The following is a 25,864-nucleotide window of genomic DNA, read 5'->3' as shown; positions in this document are numbered from 1 at the left end:
CATCAAAGTCACTCAAATCAGTAAAACCACTCCATCCAATTTGTAAGAATATAAGAAGATCCCCGATGGATCCAAGCAATGCAGTGGTCCACCTTAGTCCAGCATCCTTTTACGCACAGTGGCCAATCAGATGCCTCTGGGAAGTACGCAGAGAAGAGATGAAGGTTACAGCCTTGTCACACTGGTGTTTCCCAAGTATTCAGAGGGATAATGCTTCTGGAGCCATCATGAGGGGTAGTCATGGATAGCTTCATACTCCTCATTTTACTTGTTTAATCCCCTTTTAAAGCTGTCTCAATTGGTGGATATTGCCACATCTTGTGGCAGTGAATCCCATAAATTAATTACGGAATCGTTCTTTTGTTAAGTGTCTCTTGAGCAGAATGGCCAAACGCCAAAGGTCTTCTCAGAAGGATAATATACATGCGAGTCGCCAAACCCCCTGGCCCCTGGGAGGTGACAAATGTCATTGCATTACGATTATTATTGTCTTTGCAATTTTCTCTGCTTCTTGGACAGCAGTCCTCCTTAAATGAAAACTTCTGTGGCCTAGTCTAGTTTTTAAAAATGAGGTGTTTTTTGTTTTTTTTAAAAAGTCACTGGCAAAAGATTGCAGCAACTGTTACTAAGGCCTAGAGCTCGGATCTGCCCATACCTGTCCAACAGTAAACAGAGCAACATGGGAGGACTTAGGGCTAGCTGAACACCTTGGTCACACGCTAAGCAAACTACCAACAGGTGTGCTTGCAGAACGGGCTCTCCATCAGCGTCCTGTCATGCATAAAATGTTTATCCAATTTGTCAAGCTAATCTTTCCTCAAATAAGACGAGGGTCTAGGCCCCAGGAACAACCAGAATTCAGGTGGTATAAAGTAACTCTCTCTCTCTCTCTCTCTCTCTCTCTCTCTCTCTCTCTCTCTCTCTCTCTCTGTTCCTCTCCCCCTTGCCCCTCCACAACTTATTCCCCCCTCCCCCCTTAATCGCTGTGTCAATGTTTCCTCGGCTTTAAGCAAACCAAAAGTCATTATATCATCTGTAATGGGAGATATCTTTTGACTGGGGTAGCTGATTTGCCAGCTAACTTCAAAATGCTCCTAAAGGCGCTTGTATCTCTTCCCAAATACACATTCGCAGATGTTCCACAAAGTCAGGTACATCAATGACCTGACAATTTGTTTGACTAGCCACGGATAATGGCTCTTTGATGGCTAAATTGGGGGGGGGGCATGTGTAAATAAAATAGATGCTGAAGTTAGATCTCTAGTGCTAGTTTGCCATGATGAATGGGTGAGACCAGTGGCCCGTATGGGGTGAGTGACTCAGCGTTTCAAGTTTCAACCGTAGACACTGAGCAATCGGAGGTCATTTGCAGGAACGTTCACAGACAGGACATGGTAGGGACATACAACCGCTCTTGCCAGGACTGGCAACCACAGGAAATCTGCAGGTGCAGCATTTATCGCTGGATCTGACACTCAACATCCTGAGGACACCGGCTTCTATTTGTTTCTAGAAAATAGGTTTCTAGCCCTCATGGCTACAGAAATAGGCTTTAACCTCAGGTGTGTGACCTGAGGCCCAGGAGCCAAATTCTACCTTTCAGGCGTCTCCATCTGGGTCTCACGACTCTCCCCAGGCCACACCTCCTTCTTAGCCACACCCACTTTCTCCAAGCTAATTGTCTCACCAAACCTGTTTTGCACCCTCCTGTATATATATAGATATATATTTGCCTGGCTGGAATGCATCCTAGCACTCTTTCTTGCCTGGGTAGAGGATAGAGAGGGGCATCTGAGTGTGAGTAGAAACTAGCCTACTGTGCAAAGGTGAAATTTACACCAATTGCACCTTCCCCTTCTCCTTGGCCCTGCCCACCACTCACATGTGGCCCCTGGGAGGCTGCTCAGCAAGGAATGAGGCCCCTGGTCTGAAAAAGCTACTGCACCCCTGCTTTAACTAATATGTGTGCGCACCCCATCTTTAGCCCAATGTGGTACCTCTGGTGGGCATGTCAAAATGTCCACATCTTGAAAAGACTTCTGGGATTTCTGGGATCACTCAAGTGAAGTTTCCGTGCTCTGTAAGTCATTGTTCCATCTCTTCATGATGCCCAGAGCAGAATACATTATGCAAAGGAAAGATGAATAGGCAAGTATCATCTAATCTGCATAATTTATTCAGTGCACAGAATCTAGCTTTTACAGCAGGCTCTAGATTACCTCAGTACAAGTTAGAAAAGCGCACCGCAGAATGAACGCAGCCTCACCTGTCTGTAACCAACACAATTTGATAAAAGAATATGCCTCAGAAAATGGGGGTTGCACTTCCAGTTATCACAGCGAGCCCACCTCCAAGAGATGAATCCTCAATTTATTCACATTTTCCCTTTAAAAAAGACAATTATATGGGGGGGGGTGTGATTGATTTGCCTGGCACTTCACACACCTGCCTTCCTGAGCCACTCCCCCTTTCCCAGCACAGGTGAACATCCAGCTCATTTCATCCCATTTAATACATTTGTACACTGATGTCCTTCGACGGGTGAGCAGTGCAATTAAAATAACCATTTAAAAGTTTTCAAAACAAGCAAGAAAAGCAGACAAACATAATACAAAATGCATACTGAACTGCCTCTAAGCAAGGGCAAACCCTGGTGATGTTGGAGCATTACCACGGACGGTTCAAACTGCAAGCTGTGTTCAGTATGGTGGCATGAATCTCCGCCCCTTCTTTCCCCCTCTCTTTTTCTCTGCCTTGGCTTTCTGAATTTCACTTGGCAAGTAACAGTAGAATTTTCGCTGGCAGTGATTGACAGCTTCTGGCACACGCAATTCATTTGATTTATCTTCTGATTTATGAGTGATAACACCCTCGAGGGCGTGTCTGCCTAAAGACAATATTCATCTTTTTCTTTGTCAGGTAACATCATTCTGCCTTGTTTTCGCGATCCTTCTGTTCTCTGCTGCTGCTGTTTGGCGTACATCATTCTGAAAGATCCTAAGGAGCTATAAGTGCAATCCTATGCCTATTTTGAAGCAGGCTCCCTTGAATTCAGTAAGTACGCCTCTGCTCTGACTCCACAGTCAGAGGCTGTAATCACATTCATTTCAATGGGTCTACTCTAAGTAAAACACAGTGGACTACCACCTCATTATGCAAGTATTTCAGCTTGAAGTGAAGCAGATTTGTTCCCCAAAGTTCTCCTCTGTGAATTCTGATCAATAGCATCTGTATGTTCAAATACTCAGAGAACAGCCAGCTTGGGAACCCAACTGGGATGAGTGATCGGGTTAGGAAGGGAAGGGAAATAAATGAAGAAATAAATATTAGCCAGGCACTCACAGAATATTTTATAGTTAGATTTTATTTCATGAGCTGATGGTTTATCATCTGCTTGCTGAGAACTTACATACCACAGCATTTACGTTGTTGCTCTATTCTCACTCAACTGGGAAATTAGGTCCCTTTACACTCCATGGGGCTTACCTCCGAGTAAACACATATATCATTCCACTTATTTGACATTGATTGATAGATGACATGCAATGGTATGTAGTACACTTGATATGTCACACTATATGCTGTCTTTGATAGGGGACAGCCTGCGAGTTTTCATATTTGATGCCTCTGCAACTGCAGAAAGATGCCAGAAACCTAAAGCAGTTACACACACACACACACACACACACACACACACACACTGGTATCTCAGGTTAAGTATTTAATTCATTCCGGAGGTCCATTCTTAACCTGAAACTGTTCTTAACCTGAGACACCACTTTAGCTAATGGGGTCTCCTGCTGCTGCCATGCTGCTGGAGCATGATTTCTGTTCTCATCCTGAAGCAAAGTTCTTAACCCAAGGTAATATTTCTGGGTTAGCAGAGTCTGTAACCTGAAGTGTATGTAATCTGAAGCGTATGTAACCCGAGGTACCACCATATATATATATATATATATATATATATATATATATATATAATTAAAAATCTGAATTCGAGATATGTCACATCTGAAAGACATACCTTTGGATTAAGCTACTAAAGTTAGAATCATCTCAGAATTTCAAAGTAACTTGAAGAGGGTGAAGCTTAGAATTCAAGTGTTTGGAGGAGTTAGAATCAAGAAGTTATGAACAAAACTGTGCTGTCGAGTCCGTTTTCCTAAGCCATCTGCTGGCGTTTTCCTCCACATGTCCCCTTGTATAGGTCAGGCCGTCCGTTCATTGTTGGCAGAGAAAAGATTCTTTTCCTCGTGTTTTGTGTTTGAGTTTCCTTTATCCTCTGTGTTTGTGTGTATCATCGTGGACTCTTGTTTGTATCGTTTCTGCAGCGCACGACTCCACATCCAAGAGGTTTGTTAGCAAAGGAGACGTGAACTATGAACACACGGCCCTGACATTTCAGGCAAAAGAAACAGGATCATACAATTCTCTCGGGACCAGCCGCAGACTCGCGAGCGAGCCTCTTCAGGATGAAACTCAGGTGTAATTGAGCATGCACAAAGGACGGGCAACATGAAACCCATGAGAATTCTGTCCGAAAGCCCTGCTGCCAGCAGGATTTCCACAGAATTTCCAGCTCTTCATTGAAATCCTGCTTGAGATTGGGTGGGTGAGGCAGAAAACAGAGGGGAATTCTGTGCAATGTGCCTAATACTGATGGATCAGACCATTCGTCCATATAGCTCAGTCTTGTCTACACTGGCAGCTATCTCTAGGGTTTAAGGCATGAGTCCCTTCTAGAGGGACCTGGAGAAGCTGGGGATTGAAGCTTCTGCACTCAAAACAGCTGCTGTACCAGCAAGGGTAGGGGATGTGGGTGGCGCTGTGGGTTAAACCACAGAGCCTAGGACTTGCCGATCAGAAGGTCGGCGGTTCGAATCCCCGCGACGGGGTGAGCTCCCATTGCTCAGTCCCTGCTCCTGCCAACCTAGCATTTCGAAAGCACGTCATAGTACAAGTAGATAAATAGGTACCACTCTGGTGGGAAGGTAAACGGTGTTTCCGTGCGCTGCTCTGGTTCTCCAGAAGCGGCTTAGTCATGCTGGCCACATGACCCGGAAGCTGTACGCCGGCTCCCTCTGCCAATAAAGCGAGATGAGCGCCGCAACCCCAGAGTCAGTCACGACTGGACCTAACGGTCAGGGGTCCCTTTACCTTTACCCGCAAGGGTGCCAACTTGAATAAAATATTTGCAGGGGGGGGCAGGTAAACCCCGCTTTGCATAATCGATCACAATACACGGTGTGTGCATACCATTTGAATGGCAAGGTCCATCAATTTTGGGAGGGCCCAGCCCCTTCAAATATTTTATTGGGGGCCCTAAAGGGACCTCAGCCCTAGGTGTTGGTTCCTATGTAGGGCTCCATCATGCTAGTCACACATGCCGAGGCTCAGACCCTGTGTGTTGTGATTTGGGGGTGTATAAGTGTGCTACCCCCGCACTTAACAACATGGGAACCTTCAGACCTCCCCTGCCCTGTTTTCCTTCTTTGACTAGGGATCTGCCTGCAGACTTGCATTTTTATAACCTGGCCAGAGAGCTGTATGGAACCCTGTTAATAAGCACAATATGTTACCTGGGCTTATTTGTTTATTTATTTAAAAGAATTTGTATACTGCTTAAAAATAATATATATAACAAAACCATTCAACTCTCTAACCCAGCAGTTCTCAACCTGTGGGTCCCCAGATGTTGTTGGACTACAACTCCCATCATCCCTGAGCTCTGGCCTTGCTAGCTAGGGGTGATGGGAGTTGTAGTTCAGCAACATCTGGGGACCCACAGGTTGAGAAAGGCTGCTCTAACCCCATTGAGGGAGCCCAAGGTATAGTGTCCTTTGGTTGGCCATATTTTAACCCATGTGACAGCAGTGTGCTGCTCTGATTGGTGCTGGTTGCCACTAGGAGTTGCTCTACACCGCAAGCATGATGGCAGCTCTCTGGTGGAATTCATTCCCCATGGAGTTTTGGCTGTGAACTGGATGAAGACATTTCTATTTCCCCCAAGCCTCTTTAGTCGCCAATATTTCAAAATTTTTGTTTTAAGACCACAAGAACCCTGCTGGGACAGATCAACGGGCCCCGTAGTCTCCTACCCTATTTCACTCAGCAGTCAAATATTGTCTATGGAAAGTCCACAGGCAGGGCTTGAAGACCACAGCTTTTCCCCTTACAGCTCCCTAGTAACTGGTCTTCACTGGCATATTGCCTCTGATCCCAGGGGCTGCATAATGCTACCTTGGCTAGTAGCCAGTAAGGATTGGGGCGGGGGGGGGGAGAGAGGAGAAGAATTCAATTTAGTTCACATTTCAATGCAAACCTACCTAATTCACACCACCAGAAACAATGTGTGCATTGAAATGCAGATGCCCTTTGAAATTTGCAAACTTCTCCAAACTTTCTGATGCAGGTTCCCCAACCAAAATGTGCCTACGAAAAGCAGCAGCATATATACTGGAGGAAAAGTGCTCATAAAAGTACACAAGTTGGCGAAAATGGGATACAAAGTGTATTGCAATGGGGAAAATGGGAGAAATTCACATCAAAATACTAACAAATTTTAATGATGAATTTTAAAAACAAACTAATGCAGAAATTGTTGTTGTTGTTGTTTAGTCGCTTAGTCGTGTCCGACTCTTCGTGTCCCCATGGACCAGAGCACACCAGGCACTCCTGTCTTCCACTGCCTCCCACAGTTTGGTCAAACTCATGTTTGTAGCTTCGAGAACACTATCCAACCATCTCGTCCTCTGTCGTCCCCTTCTTCTTGTGCCCTCCATCTTTCCCAGCATCAGGGTCTTTTCCAGGGAGTCTTCTCTTCTCCTGAGGTAGCCAAAGTATTGGAGTCTCAGCTTCAGGATCTGTCCTTCCAGTGAGCACTCAGGGCTGATTTCCTTCAGAATGGATAGGTTTGATCTTCTTGCAGTCCATGGGACTCTCAAGAGTCTCCTCCAGCACCATAATTCAAAAGCATCAATTCTTCGGCGATCAGCCTTCTTTATGGTCCAGCTTTCACTTCCATACATATCTACTGGGAAAACCATAGCTTTTACTATATGGACCTTTGTTGGCAAAGTGATGTCTCTGCTTTTTAAATGCAGAAATATGGCCAGCTAAACTCAAGTTGGAAGAAGTAAGAAGCGACAGATTTGTCCATCTCCACTCACCAGAGGCAGACCTCTGTTGCATAAATTTGCCCCGAAACCTCCTTTGAAGGGTACAGTTCTCAGTGATTTTGCCCGTTTTGTGATCCATTAGAATCTAGGAGATCCAAATGAAGGGCAAAACCCAAGAGGGTAGACAAATAGGTCTGCATAAGTCATAACATCCTCTAAATTTCTAGCCTGCCTCCCTCGCCCCTTTGTCATTTGTGGGGACTCGCCAAACTGAACACTCCGCTTTGACTACGGTTGTTATCACTTTTCCTAAGGAGGGAACAACCAGGCAGCTTCAAACAGCAAAGAAATCATAACCATTTTAAACAGATTAGATAATTGCGCTTAGCTGCCTGCCGTGATCGTGCTGTGTTTTCATTTATTTCTGAGCTAGAGTAGATGCATCATGTTGAGCAATACTTTCCTTCCCTCCCTCTTTCTGTTCTTGCAGGGGGTGGTGGGAGCTGGAGGAGGAGGAGGAATCACGTGCAAATACAGGCTAAGTCCTGATAAGAATCCTGAAAGTAAACAATGAATTCCTACTAATGGCTAAGTCACCAAGGTAAGATCAAGTCTAAATACACACCCTTAGTTAAATATGATTTCATTAACTCACATTACGTGGCTCCGCTGAAGTTTTTCTCCTTCTGATCCCTGTCGGGGGAATTGCACACGAGGTTGATCAATCATTTTCTGACAGCCTGTTTGCCTCTGCCCCGGGTTCGAAGCAGGGCAGCCTGTGAAAGGTTTCGCTTTGCTTTGCAGGTCTCGGGCAACCACTGCTTCTCTCGGCCAGCTCCCCTTGCTGGGTCACAAGTCTGCCCTTCTCCAGGGCTAGTGCAGGCATAGGCAAACCCCGGCCCTCCCCCAGATGTTTGGGACTACAATTCCCATCCAGCTCTTGAATTCTGGTGCTGGAGGAGACTCCTGAGAGTCCCATGGACTGCAAGAAGATCAAACCTCTCCATTCTGAAGGAAATCAGCCCTGAGTGCTCATTGGAAGGACAGATCATGAGGCTGAGGCTCCAATACTTTGGCCACCTCATGAGAAGAGAAGACTCCCTGGAAAAGACCCTGATGTTGGGAAAGATGGAGGGCACAAGGAGAAGGGGACGACAGAGGACGAGATGGTTAGACAGTGTTCTCGAAGCTACCAGCTTGAGTTTGACTAAACTGCGGGAGGCAGTGGAAGACAGAAGTGCCTGGCATGCTCTGGTCCATGGGGTCACGAAGAGTCGGACACGACTAAGCGACTAAACAACAACAACAACAATTTCTGCATTAGTTTGTTTTTAAAATTCATCATTAAAATTTGTTAGTATTTTGATGTGAATTTCTCCCATTTTCCCCATTGCAATGGGGTCACGAAGAGTCAGACATGACTAAATGACTAAACAACAACAACAATTCCCATCATACCCTAGCTAGCAGGACCAGTGGTCAGGGATGATGGGAATTGCAGTCCCAAACATCTGGAGGGCTGGAGTTTGCCTATGCCTGGGATAGTGAGACTGGATAGGCTTTCTTAGAGAACAGCAGGGGCTTAGAAACTTAGGAAGTCAGACCAGTATAATTTACCCTTATAGGCAGCAGCACCCCAAGGCTCCAGGCATCCTACCTGGAGATGTTGAGGATTTAACCTGTGTCCTTCTGTATGCAGAACAAATGTTCCACCACAGACCTATGGCCAGCAGCCGCTGTTGAGCAATGAGAATGATTGGGCAGAAGTTGGGGAGACCAGACGGTAGGTGGAGCCGGAGCCAATGACAGGCAGTCAACTAATTTGGTTTTGTCCCGCCCCGCCCCTCCACGTTGAGGTCTCCTCCAGCTGGTTCTCTATCCCTTCTGCAGGCATCACCTGGTTTCAGTATATTTTTAATTAGCTTTTCGGATCTACAAAACAGTTCTCAGCTCCAGGATATCGTCAAACCAGCAATCGTCCTTATCCATACACAAAATAAATTGTGAAGTGTATGTAAGAATGCAAAAACCACAGGCGTATAGTAGTTCTGAAAGTTTTACTGAGGGCTGCAAGGTGGCCACATAATCACAACATCAAGTTTATGCTATATGTAATTCCTTGACCAAATCCATTCATAAGCAAGAGGGGGTTCTAGACCATGTTCCTTTTTACCTTGTTGTTGTTTAGTCGTTTAGTCGTGTCCGACTCTTCGTGACCCCATGGACCATCAGGGTGTTTTCCAGGGAGTCTTCTCTTCTCATGAGGTGGCCAAAGTATTGGAGCCTCAACTTCACGATCTGTCCTTCCAGTGAGCACTCAGGGCTGATTTCCTTAAGAATGGACATGTTTGATCTTCTTGCAGTCCATGGGACTCTCAAGAGTCTCCTCCAGCACCATAATTCAACAGCATCAATTCTTCGGCGATCAGCCTTCTTGATGGTCCAGCTCTCACTTCCATACATCACTACTGGGAAAACCATAGCTTTAACTATACGGACCTTTGTTGGCAAGGTGATGTCTCTGCTTTTTGAGATGCTGTCTAGGTTTGCCATCGCCTTTCTCCCAAGGAGCAGGCATCTTATAATTTCGTGACTGCTGTCACCATCTGCAGTGATCATGGAGCCCAAGAAAGTAAAATCTCTCACTGCCTCCTTTTCTTCCCCTTCTATTTGCCAGCAGGTGATGGGCCCAGTGGCCATGATCTTCGTATTTTTGATGTTGAGCTTCAGGCCATATTTTGTGAACTGAAATGGCCCCTGGTAACTCTTCATAATTTGCCTGTTAATTTCTCCAGAAGAGCAATATCCCAAACTTTAGTATACCAGGTTCCAATATTAGCCCCAATAGTTAATAAGTGGGGGCTAGTTGAGAGGAGACTGAGGTTGGTGGGGCAGCACCCCAATAGCCCTAATGGACCAACCAGCCCCCATTGCCCAGGGCACCTTTCACTTGTTCATTATCCCTTCTGTAGGCATAGTCTGGTTTCTATACATTTAATGAGTGGCAGTGGGCTACCATTATTGAAACAAAGCTGGTTGCTTTGAGGTGAGGTGGAAGTTTTCCTGTAAGTGCCATATCTGTACCGGATCATTCCCATGTCAGGCTTGTCATATCCAGTCAGTAGCACAGTAACAGTCAGAAAGGCACACATTCACAGACTTGGTGGTCAAGTGGCTAAAAAGCATTCACTGCTGCCTGAAAGGCTGCTATAACACAGCAAAGCAAGCAACACTTTTGGAATTATTATTTCCACCACGTAATCCTTTGAGAACAGTGCTTTTGCGTTTCATCTGCTAACAGGTGCAGGCGCCCATTTTTTGGGCGATAGGAATTACCAGTAATGGGAGCAAGGGTCTGTGTGACATCAAGAATCCACATCAGATGTTGTAACAACTTTCTCTAGTACAGTAAATGCACCCTTCAGTTTTGCTCAGCATTCTGTAGCCCTTTTTTGAAAGTGCTTACGGAGGGTTTTGGTTTTTGAAAAGGTTGTCAAGTCGAATGTGTCAAACCAAAATTTGAAAGTCGGTGAATTTGCGGGGGCAGGAGAGGAGGAGGAAAACCAAGCTATTTAGAGGAGTGGGGGAGAGAAAACATCAGTTTTGGTCTTGCCCCAAACTGACAGAACACCCAAAGTAAAGACAAGGTAAAATGATCCACTCTTCTCTTGAGTCAGGACTTGAGAAAGAAGGTAAATATCCATTCCAAATGGTATCCACTAAAGCACTAAAGGCTTGCTAAACAAACAACTGTGCAATGCTGAAAATGTTCCCAAGAAGATGCAGAGGAGATGCAGAGTTAAGATGGGCCAAAGCAGGGAAAGTGGGCAAGCAGGTTTATTATGTAGAAAACACGTGCAACATCAAATCGCAAGTGGGATTATTATTGTGTAGCAGACTTGTACTGCTGTTGCTCAGGAATGCTAAGGAAACAAACAAACAAAAAATGCATTTCAGTTTTGAAATCAGTGGTTAAAACCAGTACAGCTTTGAAAGGTTCAGTACCCTGTCTCGGTTCAAAATGGGATGCACTTGTATCCAAACACAGACAAAAAAACATGGCTCATTGGTCTCAGAAACCCCCATGCAAAATATGATAATGATATTTCAAGGGGTGTCCAAATGCATTACAAATAAACAAAAAAAAATTCCAAAATATATAGTAAATTTGCTTTGTACATTTATATCTTGCTGTTCTTGCATGGAGCTGCCCACATCCCAATGTTTAAATCCCAATGACCCCAATGACTAAGAGAGAGCAACTTGTCCAAGGTCTTCTGAAGAGTGACAGGTTTGATACAACATTTGAACCCAGGTCTCCTGAAGTGTACTCTGCAGTCTCACTGCACATCATGTGACTAGAGAATAGCATTGGCCAACCTTACAGGTCTGTAATCTGAGGTTCCCTGTACCCTGTCTCAATAATATGTGTGAAGTAGTGATTCAAACATGCTGTACAAATGCTAAGCATTAGTACTGATGTTTTGCCCACCACTCTGTTGACTCCTTTGAGCACTAGCTGATTTGCAGCTCCCCATTTCTTGCATCCATCCATCCATTCACAACACAGGTGAGTGCTAGTCCAGCATAGAGGGCACTTTATGGCATACCTGAAGCAGAAAAGTTTTTGTTGTTGTTTAGTCATTTAGTCGTGTCCGACTCTTCGAGACCCCATGGACCAGACCACGCCAGGCACTCCTGTCTTCCACTGCCTCCCGCAGTTTGGTCAAACTCATGTTGGTAGCTTCGAGAACACTGTCCAACCATCTCGTCCTCTGTCATCTTCTTCTCCTTGTGCCCTCCATCTTTCCCAACATCAGGTTCTTTTCCAGGGAGTCTTCTCTTCTCATGAGGTGGCCAAAGTACTGGAGTCTCAGCTTCAGGATCTGTCCTTCCAGTGAGCACTCAGGGCTGATTTCCTTAAGAATGGATAGACTTGATCTTCTTGCAGTCCATGGGACTCTCAAGAGTCTCCTCCAGCACCATAATTCAAAAGCATCAATTCTTCGGCGATCAGCCTTCTTTATGATGCAGCTCTCACTTCCATAGATCACTACTGGGAAAACCATAGCTTTAACTGTACAGACAACTATACAGAAAAGTTACTGCCAAGCATAGTTTGCAGACTAAGTTTAGACCAATGCCATCAATTTGCAGACTGGCTGGGGGGCGGGGAGAAACCAGGTCTCTTGTGTGAGTCCCCTTCTTTTGAACAAGACTAGGCTGTCCACCTGTTGCAGCACCTCCCTCCCAGCAGAAATGCATGTCCCCAAAACGGTAGAGATTTGCATAAAACTTGCAAACTTTAGAACTAATCGCTATCATTTAAATAGAAATAATGGCTGCGTACATATTATGCAGTACCTTTAAAGCACATTCAAAGTACATTTTCCCATAAATAGTTCCGGGCATTGTACCCCCAACAGAGTTAACAATTCCTAGCAACCCTCAACAAACTATGCACTGTGCCCAGAATTATTTGAGGGAGAGAATGTGCTTTGAATGTGATTTAAAGGTATAGTGCATAGGCGGCCGCAAGACATCTCACCATATTGGCAAAGGCTGCAGCCATGTGACCTGTCTGCTGCCCAGGTGCCAACTCTGGGTGGGCAGCTGCAAAGCCCCTCCTACTGGCTCTTTTATCTTTATAAACCAGACTTGAACTGGGAAGTCCTTCAGAAGGACGTAGTGCTCTGAAAAACAGGACACTGTGGCCAGTCTAAATGGACTGGTGCAGGTGATGCTGCGTGTGAACTGAACCCTAATTAGCCAAACCCGTCTTTAAAGATCTTTTAAACCTCAAATTCCCAGCAGCCCTTAAAACTGCAGGGGAAGTGACTCCCTGGGAATTGAGGTCATATCTAGCATTCCCCTTGGCTGTGGTGTCTGAAGCTGGGCAGGCTGTTTGCTTAGTAATCTCCTTGGCTCTGTAAGTTGTTAGGGGTAACCAAAGGCAGCTGATTTCTTAATTGTTTAAGGCAGGAAATCAGCTTCTTTCATTAGTTGCCATAATAATCTTGAGAGCAAACCAGGATTCTGCCTGAGTGAGTTTTTGATCTTCTCCCATACAAAAGAGAAGCATTTTCTTGGTATCTGCAGTGAGCCTTTACCCTGAGAAAGCTGTTGTTCTCTAAATAAACAGGACAGCGGTTTGGGAACAACAACAACAACAATATCAGATTTCTTTCTGTACTAGGTTCAAGAACTTCAAATGTCTTGCAGTCCTGTGCCTGTTTACTCAGAAGTAAGTCCAACTGTGTCCACTGGGGACTGTTTTTGCTTATTTGTTTATACATCCATTCAGAAATGTTTGTTGTGTTTTTCTTTCAAAAGTAAACCCAAAGCATATAGAAAAAATGCTGGAAATTATTATTTTATGACACTATTTTTAATTGTGTTTTATTTCTTGTAGGCGGCCGGGATCGGCTGTCATATAAAATGAAATAATGTAATATAATGATAAAAGTATACATAGTACACAGTGAAATTAGTAAAATCAATTTCATACAATAAAACCAAAGGCAGAAAAAGACGATTACCAGTAAGTTTGTGTTTAGGATTGCAGCCTTGGCTCATCAAACAAAAACAGGTGGTTGTTGTTTTTTGGGGGGAGGACAAGAGGTGGTGAAATGTCCTGAGAGACTGAGGGAGGGGGTTGGTTTTGGTGTGTTTATTGTCCATTCTGACCAACTACCCCTTGGCAAAAAACAACGTAAATGGGGGAAGACTCTAAGCACTGTTTAAGGGGCAAGGAAGATCATTACCATAGTAACTGACATGATTTGCAAGGTTTAATCAAGGAATTGCAGAGAGGTGAGCAGTTAGGCATGCCTCTATGGTGAGTAATGAATGTGTGGGCAATTCCTCACTGCAGCAATGGATGGGGGAGCACAGTCCAGCCTTTAATGAGCTATCATTCTTTGTTCCTTATACAGAGAGTTCTGTGACTGTGTTAGTTCATCCTTGGGACATTTTCGACTGCAGAGAGAAGTGTTTTAGGTTGGTTGGTTTGTTTGGAGAAAAAAACACCCTTCTCATTCACACCAACAAGTGGCTGATAAGTGACCTCTTTAAATCCAAATCATGTAAAATCTAAATTAACTTGTTTGCAGCAGTTTGCAAGCTGAGCCACAAATCTAGGAAAAGCAACAGTAGCATAAGGACGGTCAGTGTGGCATAGCATTTAGAGACTTCAACTAAGGTGATCAGAGTTCAAATCTCCAGTCTGCCGTGAAATTTGCTGGGTTATTTTTGCTGGTGGCCTAGTGGAGGTGAAGGCTAATGGAGTGCAGATCTGGAACTTTCCTCCATCGAAGGAGTGAGGATTTAATCCAGTGGTTCTCAAACTCATCCCCAGTGACGCCTACCCCACCCTATAAAAAGCATTATTCGGAATAGCAGTTCACATAACTCACTGAGGAAGTTAATAACACGATAAAATCCAAAACAGTAACAATTAATTGCACAAATACAGTGTTACCTCAGGTTACAGACGCTTCAGGTTACAGACTCCGCTAACCCATGAATACTACCTTGGGTTAAGAATTTTGCTTCAGGATGAGAACAGAAACTGCGCGGTGGCGGCAGCGGGAGGCCCCGTTAGCTAAAGTGGTACCTCAGGTTAAGAACAGCTTCAGGTTAAGAACGGACCTCCAAAACGAATTAAGTTCTTAACCTGAGGTACTACTGTACTCAAAATCGAATTAAAACTACTTAGTTTAATTAATTCAACATAATTGATTAACTCAACAGTTTTGAGTCCATGGCTCCCTTGACCAACGATTCTTTCTGCGACACCCCTGTGGGGCCCAGGGACCCAGTTATGTCACCCCTTGCCTGCAGAGCTGGCAGCCCCTTACCCCTCCCTTGTGGAGTGTTCCCTCAGCCTCCCTCTCCTTGGGAGTCCTCCAGGCAGCCGCCACAGCCCCCCACACCCGTTTTCTGAGCCGCCTCAGGTCCTGGCAACCAGCACCCCCCGGCTAGCCCCAGAGGCAGCCTTTTCCTGGGGAGATGGTAGCCAGGGCTGCTGCGACAAACAGCTGTGTAAGCCTTTGGGAGGCAGAGATGCGAGAGGGCATCAGAAGATGAAGGGAAAGAAAGAGGGACAGAAGTCAGTGTTGTCCGCGGCACCCCTGAGCATCAGCCAAGGCACCCCAGGGCGCCACGACACACTGGTTGAAAACCACTGGATTAACTTGATCCAGTGAGAGTAGTTCTTAAAGTCTGGTGGTCATTTATACATCCTGCGCCTGTTAGCATCCCCCTAGGTAATCCCACCAACTCTTGGGGGAGGTACCACCCACTTTGGGAACCATTGATGTTAGCTCTTGGGGTGGTATTCTGCAATGTGAACAGAGACCTCACTAGCCAAAGGCTAACATCTTAACCACTACTCAAGCCAACTCATTACTCCATGGCAGCTTGCTCTCCTCTTCTCTCTCTCCCACGCCCTCCCATGCCATGAAGAAGATAAAACAGAGTCACTTGTTCTGAGAGCTTATCTATTAATAACTCACATCCACATATGTTGCCTTGAGCTCAGCAGATGATGGATGGGATACAAATAGGAGGATAACGATAAAAATTGTTGTATGCAATGTTGTAAAAAAAGTTGTATGTGGTGTTAGTTTCATGGCAGAGTAGAACCACTGAAATTAGTGGACATGACTAACTTAGGTTCATTGATTTTAGTGGGTCTACTCTGAGCAGGCCTTAGTTTGGAAGAACCCATTATTTATAAAAACTTTAATTTTTAAAAAATCATGGTGATATATTTCCTAATCCTTGCCAGTCATGTCCGAAGTCCATTTTGGGGGCCTGATCTGGCCCGCTGGACGGTTTAATCGGGCCCCTGTGGCAGTTTATTTCCTGGGGTAAAATCCTAAAAAAACCCTCAGCAACTTTGGCCGGCCCTTTGGTCGGCCCTCACAACCCTTCACTTCATCAAATCCGGCCCTCTTAGAAAAAAGTTTGGACACCACAAAGCAGGGGGTGTACCTGGCTTGAGGAAGAAGAAGAAGAAGAGTTTGGATTTGATATCCCGCCTTTCACTCACTTTAAGGAGTCTCAAAGCAGCTAACATTCTCCTTTCCCTTCCTCCCCCACAACAAACACTCTGTGTGGTGAGTGAGGCTGAGAGAAGTGTGACTAGCCCAAGGTCACCCAGCAGCTGCATGTGGAGGAGCGGAGACGTGAACCCGGTTCCCCAGATTACGAGTCCACCGCTCTTAACCACTACACCACACTGACCTCTAAGTGCTTTCCAGATATAGAAGGGGCATAGTCTGAAGGTGCAGGATTCTGGATTCTGAATCAAACCAGCTCTGAGTCTGGCCTGGTGGAAAACATCTTGGAACCCTCTGTTCTTTCACTAGAAGAAGAGCTGGATATGAAGCCAAGAGGTATTTGGTTGTACCAAAAATACCTAAGTACCAAAAGTTGCTGTGCATGGGGCATTTTTGATTTTGTAAATTTATTTCCCTGTCCTTCCTCCCAGAGAGCAGGACCTCTCCTTACTATGTTGTTGGATGAACATTTTAGGAATTTAGTACTGTCCATTTGCATTGTACATTGAAATGTTTGCGTGTTTTTGTGTGTGGCATTTAATTGATTTGATCTGTTGGTATTGTATCTTGACAAGTCACTTAGATACTTTTTTAAAAAAATTAAAAAGGAACTAACAAATTTAACCAATAAATAAACCCCTGTGCTTACACCCCTGTGTAATACGTCAACAGAAATAAACAGTGGCCTTTTTGAATTTGTCTGTTTGTGTCCTTCATTCAATTTTTGCATCCAGATGCCTGCCTTTTGAGAAGGGTGGGCTGGCTCATTTGTTATATTTTGGTATGGCAAAGCCATCACGAGATGCTTTCAGCTCTTTGCTTCCATGCAGGGAATATTTCTGATGTATTTGCCCCTACATGGCAACAGCTGGAGTTTGACACACCAGGACAGGCTTGAGGAGAACTAACAGGCTCTGCTCTGAGTTAAATACCAGCTCCCACCACCTCGGGGCATACTATTAAGGAACACTTGCCATGTGGCACTGACAAAGCAAAATCATCTCCTCTGATGACTCTCTTTACTGTGTCAAAAAGCAACATGTGAATTGCTACTTTGACTTCCTTTCCTTGAAAAGTCCGGCATTGTTTAATTGACTTTAATGGATTTCATTGTAATAAAACTAATTTCCAACTGAGCTGTATTTGCATGCATGGACGGTGTCCTTATATTCAGTTTGGTAAAATCAAAGTAGTTTCTTTCATTTCCCCATTGCAGCGGCTCATAGCCTACTCAGAGGGAGTTCATACATTACATTTCCCTTCGGACGATTGCAGCTCTGACTTGATTGATTGAATCTGGGAAATCCCAGCGACCCAAAGGGCCAATCCCAGCACTGATTGGCATTAAAGATAAAACTGTTTCCCAGTGAATCAGCTGCACATTTCTTATGCAGTCTAATTTATTCCGTTAGTATTTTGTTTTCTTGCTGCAAGAGATACTGGCCATATGGCATTCCCTTAAGACTGCACAGGGAAATTCATTGCGGGTTTCAATACAGAGCGCACACATTCAATACACATGTTCTGTTCTGACATGAAGATGACTCCTAGGTAATACTGACCATGCTGAACGGGTGTATTTGGAGGTTCAGTTAATCATATCTCATACTTGCTATCATCTGATGAAGATCTGCTTTAGAATGGGTCAGCAGACCAGCCTCCTCTTGCAGCTGAAAGCAGGTATCGCTGAGTAGCTTGGAGGCATGATGGATGATATTTTGACGTTAAGAAAGGTGGGAACATATAATAACCTATCAGGTCCTGGAGAACACTCACGTTTCATGAAAACACTTGGCTGAGTATGTTCCTCAAGTATTGTGATCCAGAAATGCCATGATTTGAATACTGCCATCTCCTGCAAAGCAACATTAACTGTACTGACTATTTGATTGTAGAACATATAAAGTAAAGGTAAAGGGACCCCTGACCATTAGGTCCAGTCATGACTGACTCTGGGGTTGTGGCGCTCATCTTGCTTTACTGGCCGAGGGAGCGGGCGTACAGCTTCTGGGTCATGTGGCCAGCATGACTAAGCCGCTTCTGGTGAACCAGAGCAGTGCACAGAAACGCCGTTTACCTTCCTGCTGGAGCAGTACCTATTTATCTACTTGCACTTTGACGTGCTTTCAAACTGCTAGGTTGGCAGGAGCTGGGACCGAGCAACGGGAGCTCACCCCGTCGCGGGGATTCGAACCACCGACCTTCTGATCGGCAAGTCCTAGGCTCTGTGGTTTAACCCAAGGCGCTAGAACATATACTTGACAGTTTAATAAGAGGCTACTTTTTAATCATCACCATCGCCATGGTGGTAATAATACACTCACTGCTATAGCTAGCTATGTTCTTCATGTAGATCCTTTTGAATAATGTGGATAGTGGAGAGACAAGAGTTCCTGGAGACTACAAGAGATTTCTCCACTTTCCTCCACCCGCACATGCCCTATGCTGTCCCCAGATATTCTCCAGAGGATTGGGGGAAGCTCCAGAATAGAGCATTTGGTGGAATATGGTTCCATTGGGCAAGGAAAATTCCTTGTGCCGACAGGATAATAATAATAATAATAATAATAATAATAATAATAATAATAATTTATTTATTTATACCCCACCCATCTGTCTGAGTTTCCCCAGCCACTCTGGGCAGCACCCAATCAAGTGTTAAAAACAGTACAGCATTAAATATTAAAAACTTCCCTGAACAGTGCTGCCTTCAGATATCTTTTAAAGATAGGATAGCTGCTTATTTCCTTCACATCTGAAGGGAGGGTGTTCCACAGGGTGGGCACCACTACCGAGAAGGCCCTCTGTCTGGTTCCCTGTAACCTCATTTCTCGCAATGAGGGAACCACCAGAAGGCCCTCAGTGCCAGATCTCAGTGTCCGGGCTGAACGATGGGGGTGGAGACGCTCCTTCAGGTATACAGGACTGAGGCCATTTAGGGCTTTAAAGGTCAGCACCAACACTTTGAATTGTGCTCGGAAACGTACTGGGAGCCAATGCAGATCTCTCAGGACTGGTGTTATGTGGTCCCGGCGGCCACTCCCAGTCACCAGTCTAGCTGCCGCATTCTGGATTAATTGCAGTTTCTGGGTCACCTTGAAAGGTAGCCCCACGTAGAGCGCATTGCAGTAGTCCAAGCGGGAGATAACTAGAGCATGCACCACTCTGGCGAGACAGTCCGTGGGCAGGTAGGGTCTCAGCCTGCATACCAGATGGAGCTGATAGACAGTTGCCCTGGACACAGAATTAACCTGCGCCTCCATGGACAGCTGTGAGTCCAAAATGACTCCCAGGCTGCGCACCTGGTCCTTCAGGGGCACAGTTACCCCATTCAGGACCAGGGAACCCCCCCCCGCCCGCCCCCTGTCCCCCCAAAACAGTACTTCTGTCTTGTCAGGATTCAACCTCAATCTGTTAGCCGCCATCCATCCTCCAACCTCCAACCATCTGCTTAGAACTATGTTGACTATGACCCAATCTGATTGTACTGCTTTTGGTTTGATTTTTGTGTGTATTATAGGGATTTTGTACTGAAGTGGGATAAAATGTCAGAATGGCATTCCATTTGTGCAAAAAATCAAAAAGGAGGGGGGGGGGGAATGAGAGTCTCCATCCCGTCCCTAGAAGAAGCCCAATCAAAATTGGTGAGATTACTTTTGCATAATGAATTTCATTTCTGAAACCCCAAACTGCCGCGGAACTTTTCTTTTGAATTAATCATGATTGGTCCCAGTCTGAAGCAATTGGCCTGCTGCTATAGCAGCAGATTTTACAGTAATTAAAAACACACACACACAACACAACCACACGCACAACTAAGAAAGAAACTTCTGATGCTCATGTAACATTTCCCTGGAGGGGGAGTCAATTTCCCACAGCAATGAAGATATAATTATCCTGATGTAAATCACAGCCGGATAAGTAGGAAGGCTTGGCCTTTCCTCCTCTTGAGCTCATTGGAAGATTTTATCTTTCTGACAGCTACTGTCTGGTGGAGAGAAAGGATGCTTCCTTTATAACCGGTTTGCTTGTGGAAGAAATCAACATGTCTCAGGAAAAATGAAGGAAGAGATACTTCGGAGACCTGTAGCTTCCTTTTATTGATTAGCAACCAAACTGCTGATGCATTAAAAACAAGAGCCACCACCAAGAACTATAGAGAAGACTGGAAAATGTTTACTGAATAGATGGGGGGAAATTGTGTACACCTGAAAACGTTGGCAGCATTAAGATAAATTCAACAGTGCAAAGAAGTTTGGATGGATGCAATAATGGAATACTGAATGGTTTAGTTTTGGTAAAATATGCAGGGATTTATGATATGCAAAATGAACCATGGAAAGAGAAGAAGGGAAGCCATTGATATATTAAGGATGTTTAAATGAGTATTTTAAATTGTAAAACAGATAATTTAATTACACACACAGAACTACAACTCTTGTTCAGCATCATCTAAATCTGGGTTATGCAGGTGCCCTGCCCCACATGCCTGTTTCTGAATGCTGATAAATTTAGAGGGTTAAAAAGTATAAAAGTGAGACCTGCACCGAAGGTCGCCCTGTGAGATGCTTCTGTTCATGGTGCCAGTCAGGCACTTTCTGCCATGATGCCCCCCCCCCCCAGTTTACTGTGGCCTCTTCCCCCTGCAAAGCCAATCAGCATTCCCTGGGCACTAAGCATTCTCAGTTCTTATTGGGTGGTTTTGGGGATACCAATCCCTTAGAGCTGTTTCTCCTAAAGATTTGGGGGGGGGGGATACTTTTGCAAACCTTGAGATTTCTCCAAGTCTACTGAGACCTCCCTTTTGTGTGTTGACTTGTGCTGTTTTGGCTATGCAAAGTCACTGTGCACCCCTGAACACCGGAGATTGAGGGAATGATTGAGTTTAAGTTGGTACTGAACTTTGTGGCCTTAAAAATTAGGGCTGTAAGCTTTAATCAGAAAATCAATCAAATTGCAGTTTAACTTGATTAATCGCTGGAAGCCAATTTGAATTGGAGAAGGTGAAGTTTAATCAGCAGTGCTGTGAGTTATAGACAAGCTCATATGTGTGTGTGTGTGTGTGTTTTGCAGTTTTGCCGTGTTAATACAGTAGGGAACAAAGCTGAAAGTATAAAGGAAGGCTTTCTTTTCTGACAACAAGTAGCAGCTTTTGTTGATTAAACTGTAAATTATCTAACAGGTTTTTCAGCATTTCAAAAAGGTTTCAGTACTGAGGTTTCAGTACAAAATTTTAGGGCTGTCTCTAAATTAAAGGCATATTATTATTATTATTATTATTATTATTATTATTAATTTTTCCATTGCTTGATTAATTAAGGTATCAGCATTATGCACACTTTCTTGGGAGTAAGCCTTACTGAGTTCTTTTGAGTAAACACAACTAGTAAGCACAACTAGGATTGTGCTGCATAGCTGCATAAATTTGCATAAATAGCACAACATTTCTTTTAAGATGATGTGCATAGATAGAGGTCAAGGTAAAAAGGTAAAGAACCCCTGGACGGTTAAGTCCACTTAAAGGCCACTATGGGGTTGCGGTGCTCTTCTTGCTTCAGGCCGAGGGAGCCGGCGTTTGTCCACAGACAGCTTTCTGGGTCATGTGGCCAGCAGGACTAAACCACTTCGGGTGCAACGGAACACCATGACAGAAACCAGAGCGCATGGACAGATATATGTCAAGCAGACAGATATATGTCAAGAAGCCATCCTTTGAATATGAGAAAGGGACGCACCAATTCTAATATGGGTGCTTGCTGTCCATCATAGCTGTCAACTTTTTCCTTTTTTAAAGGGAGATTCCCTTATTCCAATAGGATTCCTCTCAAGAAAAGGGAAAAGTTGACAGCTATGCTGTCCATAGTTCTTAATCTACTGGATTAATCAACTACAATTTTTTACTTTGCAGAATAAGGGTGCAATCTTAACTCTAGATCTGCCACGATGGGTAAGTCAGGGTCTGCCAGGTCTCCAGCACATCTGGGCTACATTGTCTTAAGCCCCAACTTTGGTTCCTGGTTGTCTGAGCCCTGTGGAACTTAACCCAGAATAAGCCCTGAAAAATGTGTCTTCCAGGCGAGTGGTGGGTGTGTTCCAGGTGTGTGGATCTACCTTGTTTTTATGGTTGTTGGTTGTGGCTAGAGGAAAGGGGGCAGCCCCACCTACTTTGACATGAGCAGTGATGGACCTATATTTTTGGGACCCTCAAGCTTGAACTGTCATGGGGGCCCCCTCAGAACCAGGATTGTTCTGCACTTCTACTGACTCTCAAACTCTGGGATTGTTGAGATATATGCAACCACAAAAAATTCAATTTGAGTTGTGTGACTCAAATTGGGTCTGCTAGACACAATTTATTTAAAGCAATGTGGACTAACATCACTTCTGGGGCCCCTCTGGGATTAGAGGCCCTGAAATTTAAGCTTTGTTAGTTTCGTAGCAGATCCACCGCTGGGCCTGAGCAGGTTATTCTAAGGGAACATGGTCTTTTCCTGAGGGAACAGATCTGACAGCATGACTCAGCGATCATCACTGAGGGAGTTCCCTGCCAAAGTTGGCATTCACTACTATGTGAAATTCATTCTGCAATGGCCTTTTTCTCACCTGCAGAATTGTAGCTACAGCTGCCTTGTGATGAGCCGTACTATTGGTTCCCCTAGCTTGGTGCCATGGCGCACTGACTGGCAGAAGCTCTCCAAACCTTCCACCCGTGGCTTTTTCTAGCTCCACTGCTTGAGTTCTCTGCAACAGGATCTGCCTGTGATTGAATCTGGGTTTCTCTTTTCACAATGCGAAGCCTGTACTGTCCTGCTACAGCTGGAGGTGTCTAACTTGCCAAGGGGGTGCCAAGTTTTGTGGCCAATGCTACAGACAGTCCACCTCTGATTCCTTGGAAGCTGAATATTGCACCCAGCGCTGTGCTGCTGTGCTTGTGTGGAATATATTGCAAAACACACACAAAGACAGAGCCCTTCTTGAGCTATACTCCTTCTGTCTGGAAGACTCCAGTTTCCCCTGTTATCAACCCGGCACCTTCCTTGCCTGCTGCTCCACATACACTTAAATGCAGCTGAGATGAAGAAATAAAATAGATGTCAATGAAATAGAACCCAAATGTTTTCCTTGATCATTTCATGCGGGGCCAATGCCTCTTTAGTCCTGGATGTTCCAAAACAGGATTCGCCTCTGGCTGCGGCGCCATCAGGGATCAATGAAGTGAGTGATTCTGCCTGCCAGCTGTAGCGTGTGGATCCACAGGGGGAAAAATTGAGCACATCAGAGGATGGCCTTTTGCAATGGCTCACTTTTGATTTTGCTCATTTCTGTGGCAAGATTGGGCTATGCCCTATTACTTTCTCACAATGGAGCTTTTTCTCTGGTGCACCTTGCAGCACACAGCTGGGCTAAATGCAGGGGAGCTTCAGGTGGTCTGGGCTGCAGCGTCTAAGTCAACCCCCTGAAACCGGACAAGAGGAGCAAACTCACCCCCACCTCCCTGGCACTGGAGCTATTTTGCCCCTATATTTGTCTATCTATCTATCTATCTATCTATCTATCTATCTATCTATCTATCATCTATCTATCATCTATCTATCTATCTATCTATCTATCTATCATCTATCTATCTATCTATCATCTATCTATCTATCTATCTATCATCTATCTATCTATCTATCTATCATCATCATCTATCTATCTATCATCTATCTATCATCATCTATCTATCTATCTATCATCTATCTATATCATCTATCTATCTATCTATCATCTATCTATCTATCTATCTATCTATCTATCTATCTATCTATCTATCTCTATCAATCTATCAATCTATCTATCATCTATCTATCTATCTATCTATCTATCTATCTATCTATCTATCTATCTATCATCTATCTATCTATCTATCTGTCTATCTATCTGTCTATCTGTCTATCTTATCTATCTATCTATCTATCATCTATCTATCTATCATCTATCTATCTATCTATCTATCTATCTATCATCTATCTATCATCTATCTCATCTATCTATCACCTATCCCTTTATCAAAATGGGTTTTTAATAACGAAAAGAAGGCATTCTGATAACCTCTGTGAATAGTGTGAATTGTACTAGTCTGAATTTCAGTCTGTGACATGATGCTCTGCATCCTACTTTACAGAGGACAGTCCTCTATTAGAAGAAGACTTCTTTTTGAAGAGCGCTCTGGTCTAAGTCCAGTTTAAAGACAAATAACCCCAGGAAGGGCAAGCAACAGAACCTAGAAGTGACCCATCACCAGACAGCCACCTGTGAAGGCAGGCCCACAGCTCACCTGGTTGCGGTCTTCCTCAGCAGGGTGAGATGTGTTTATAGCAATTGTTTCTAAGCCCGAATCTCCAGATACAAATCAGCACATGTAGATTTTATGCAAACCAAGGCTCCTCTTTTTGGTCAACACATCTGTGGCTGCCCTGCTTGATAGTTCTGAGGGTAGTGGAAAATTGTGTCTCTGCACTGCACAGACAATGGTTCAGTGACTGAATTCTCCACCTTGCAACAAGAAATTCCTTTTGCATTGAAAGTTACAGCAGGGAGAAGGGTGAGCTAAAATCCCCCACAGGCATTTTATGTGGTTGATGATGTTATTAATCACCTTCCCTTCACCCTAAGGTCCCAGGAGGATACAATAATTAAAATACAACATTAATATTAAAACACGGTATTACAGAATACTTTTTAAAAAAGTTTAAAACAACTTTAAATTACAGAAATAAGGTGGGTTCTGAAACTACAGAGGAGCGTTTAAGAGCTCTTCTGCTTATTCTGCTGAGAGAAGCCCTAACAGCATTACTGTTTGCTATGACCCTTTCCAGGCCAGGTAATGGCAGGAGAGAAAAAACAAATTAAGGACCACAAAGCTATTTTATTTCGGAGTGTTTATACCTTACCTATTCAGCAAAGTTCTCATGGCAGCTTGCAATATATTTTAAATATGTTAAATAGACAACAATACATTAACTACTACAGCGGGGCAAAGGTGTAGATTGGTTTCCCTACCACCCCTTGTTCTGTGATGTTCCAACAACTGTCATTCTGCCACTGAGTCTCTCAGCCTAGAACGGATTGTTGAAGGGCCTCAAAGCAGCCAATGGCCTCCAACATCCTGTTCTTGCAGCGGCCAACCAGATGCCCGTGGAAGACCTTCAAGCAGGACTCGAACAAAAGTCCTGTGGCTTGCGGCAACTGGTATTCAGAAGTGTTACTGCCTTCAAACATGGAGGCAGATCATAGTCATCATGGCTAGTAGTCACTGATAACCTTCTCTTCCATGAATTTTTCCAATCCTCTTTTAAAGCCATTCAAGTTAGTGGTCATCACGGCCTCCTGTGGAACTGAGTTCCATAGTTCAACTATGTGCTGTGTAAGTACTTTCTTATATAAGAACATAAATGATACATTTCCGCCCCGCTCAGTTCTCAGATGTTCCAACTAACAGTGGCTTGGTTACACATGTTGAAAAACAATTGAGAGTCCGCTCACACAAGCATGAATAAAAACCACAACCATTCCATTCTTAAGGGATCTATTATATGGACCAACTCCATTGAAGAGCATTACATCTGGGGTGGGGAGGGGGGAAGGCCCAGAAGTGCTATTTGATGTGTAATGGCTCATTTATGCAACATCACTTGTTGC

General features: G+C 44.3%; 1 protein-coding gene across 1 annotated transcript in view; it reads left to right on the top strand.

The window, feature by feature from the left end:
* LOC310678420 (uncharacterized protein) overlaps positions 1 to 8,017 on the top strand; it is a 456,546-nt gene extending 448,529 nt beyond the window's left edge. Inside the window, exons 13-14 of the mRNA XM_083442374.1 lie at positions 2,920 to 3,054; positions 7,609 to 8,017. Coding sequence (XP_083298500.1) covers positions 2,920 to 3,011 — 92 coding nt within the window. The 3' untranslated portion in view covers positions 3,012 to 3,054; positions 7,609 to 8,017. The remainder of the gene's footprint in view (positions 1 to 2,919; positions 3,055 to 7,608) is intronic.
* Positions 8,018 to 25,864: the final 17,847 nt, after the last annotated feature.

This window comes from Podarcis tiliguerta (genome assembly GCF_965153285.1).
Source record: "Podarcis tiliguerta genome assembly, chromosome: 5".
Classification (NCBI taxonomy): domain Eukaryota; kingdom Metazoa; phylum Chordata; class Lepidosauria; order Squamata; family Lacertidae; genus Podarcis; species Podarcis tiliguerta.
Note: the sequence above shows the minus strand (reverse complement) of the source record. Positions and strands in the feature narration are given on the sequence as shown.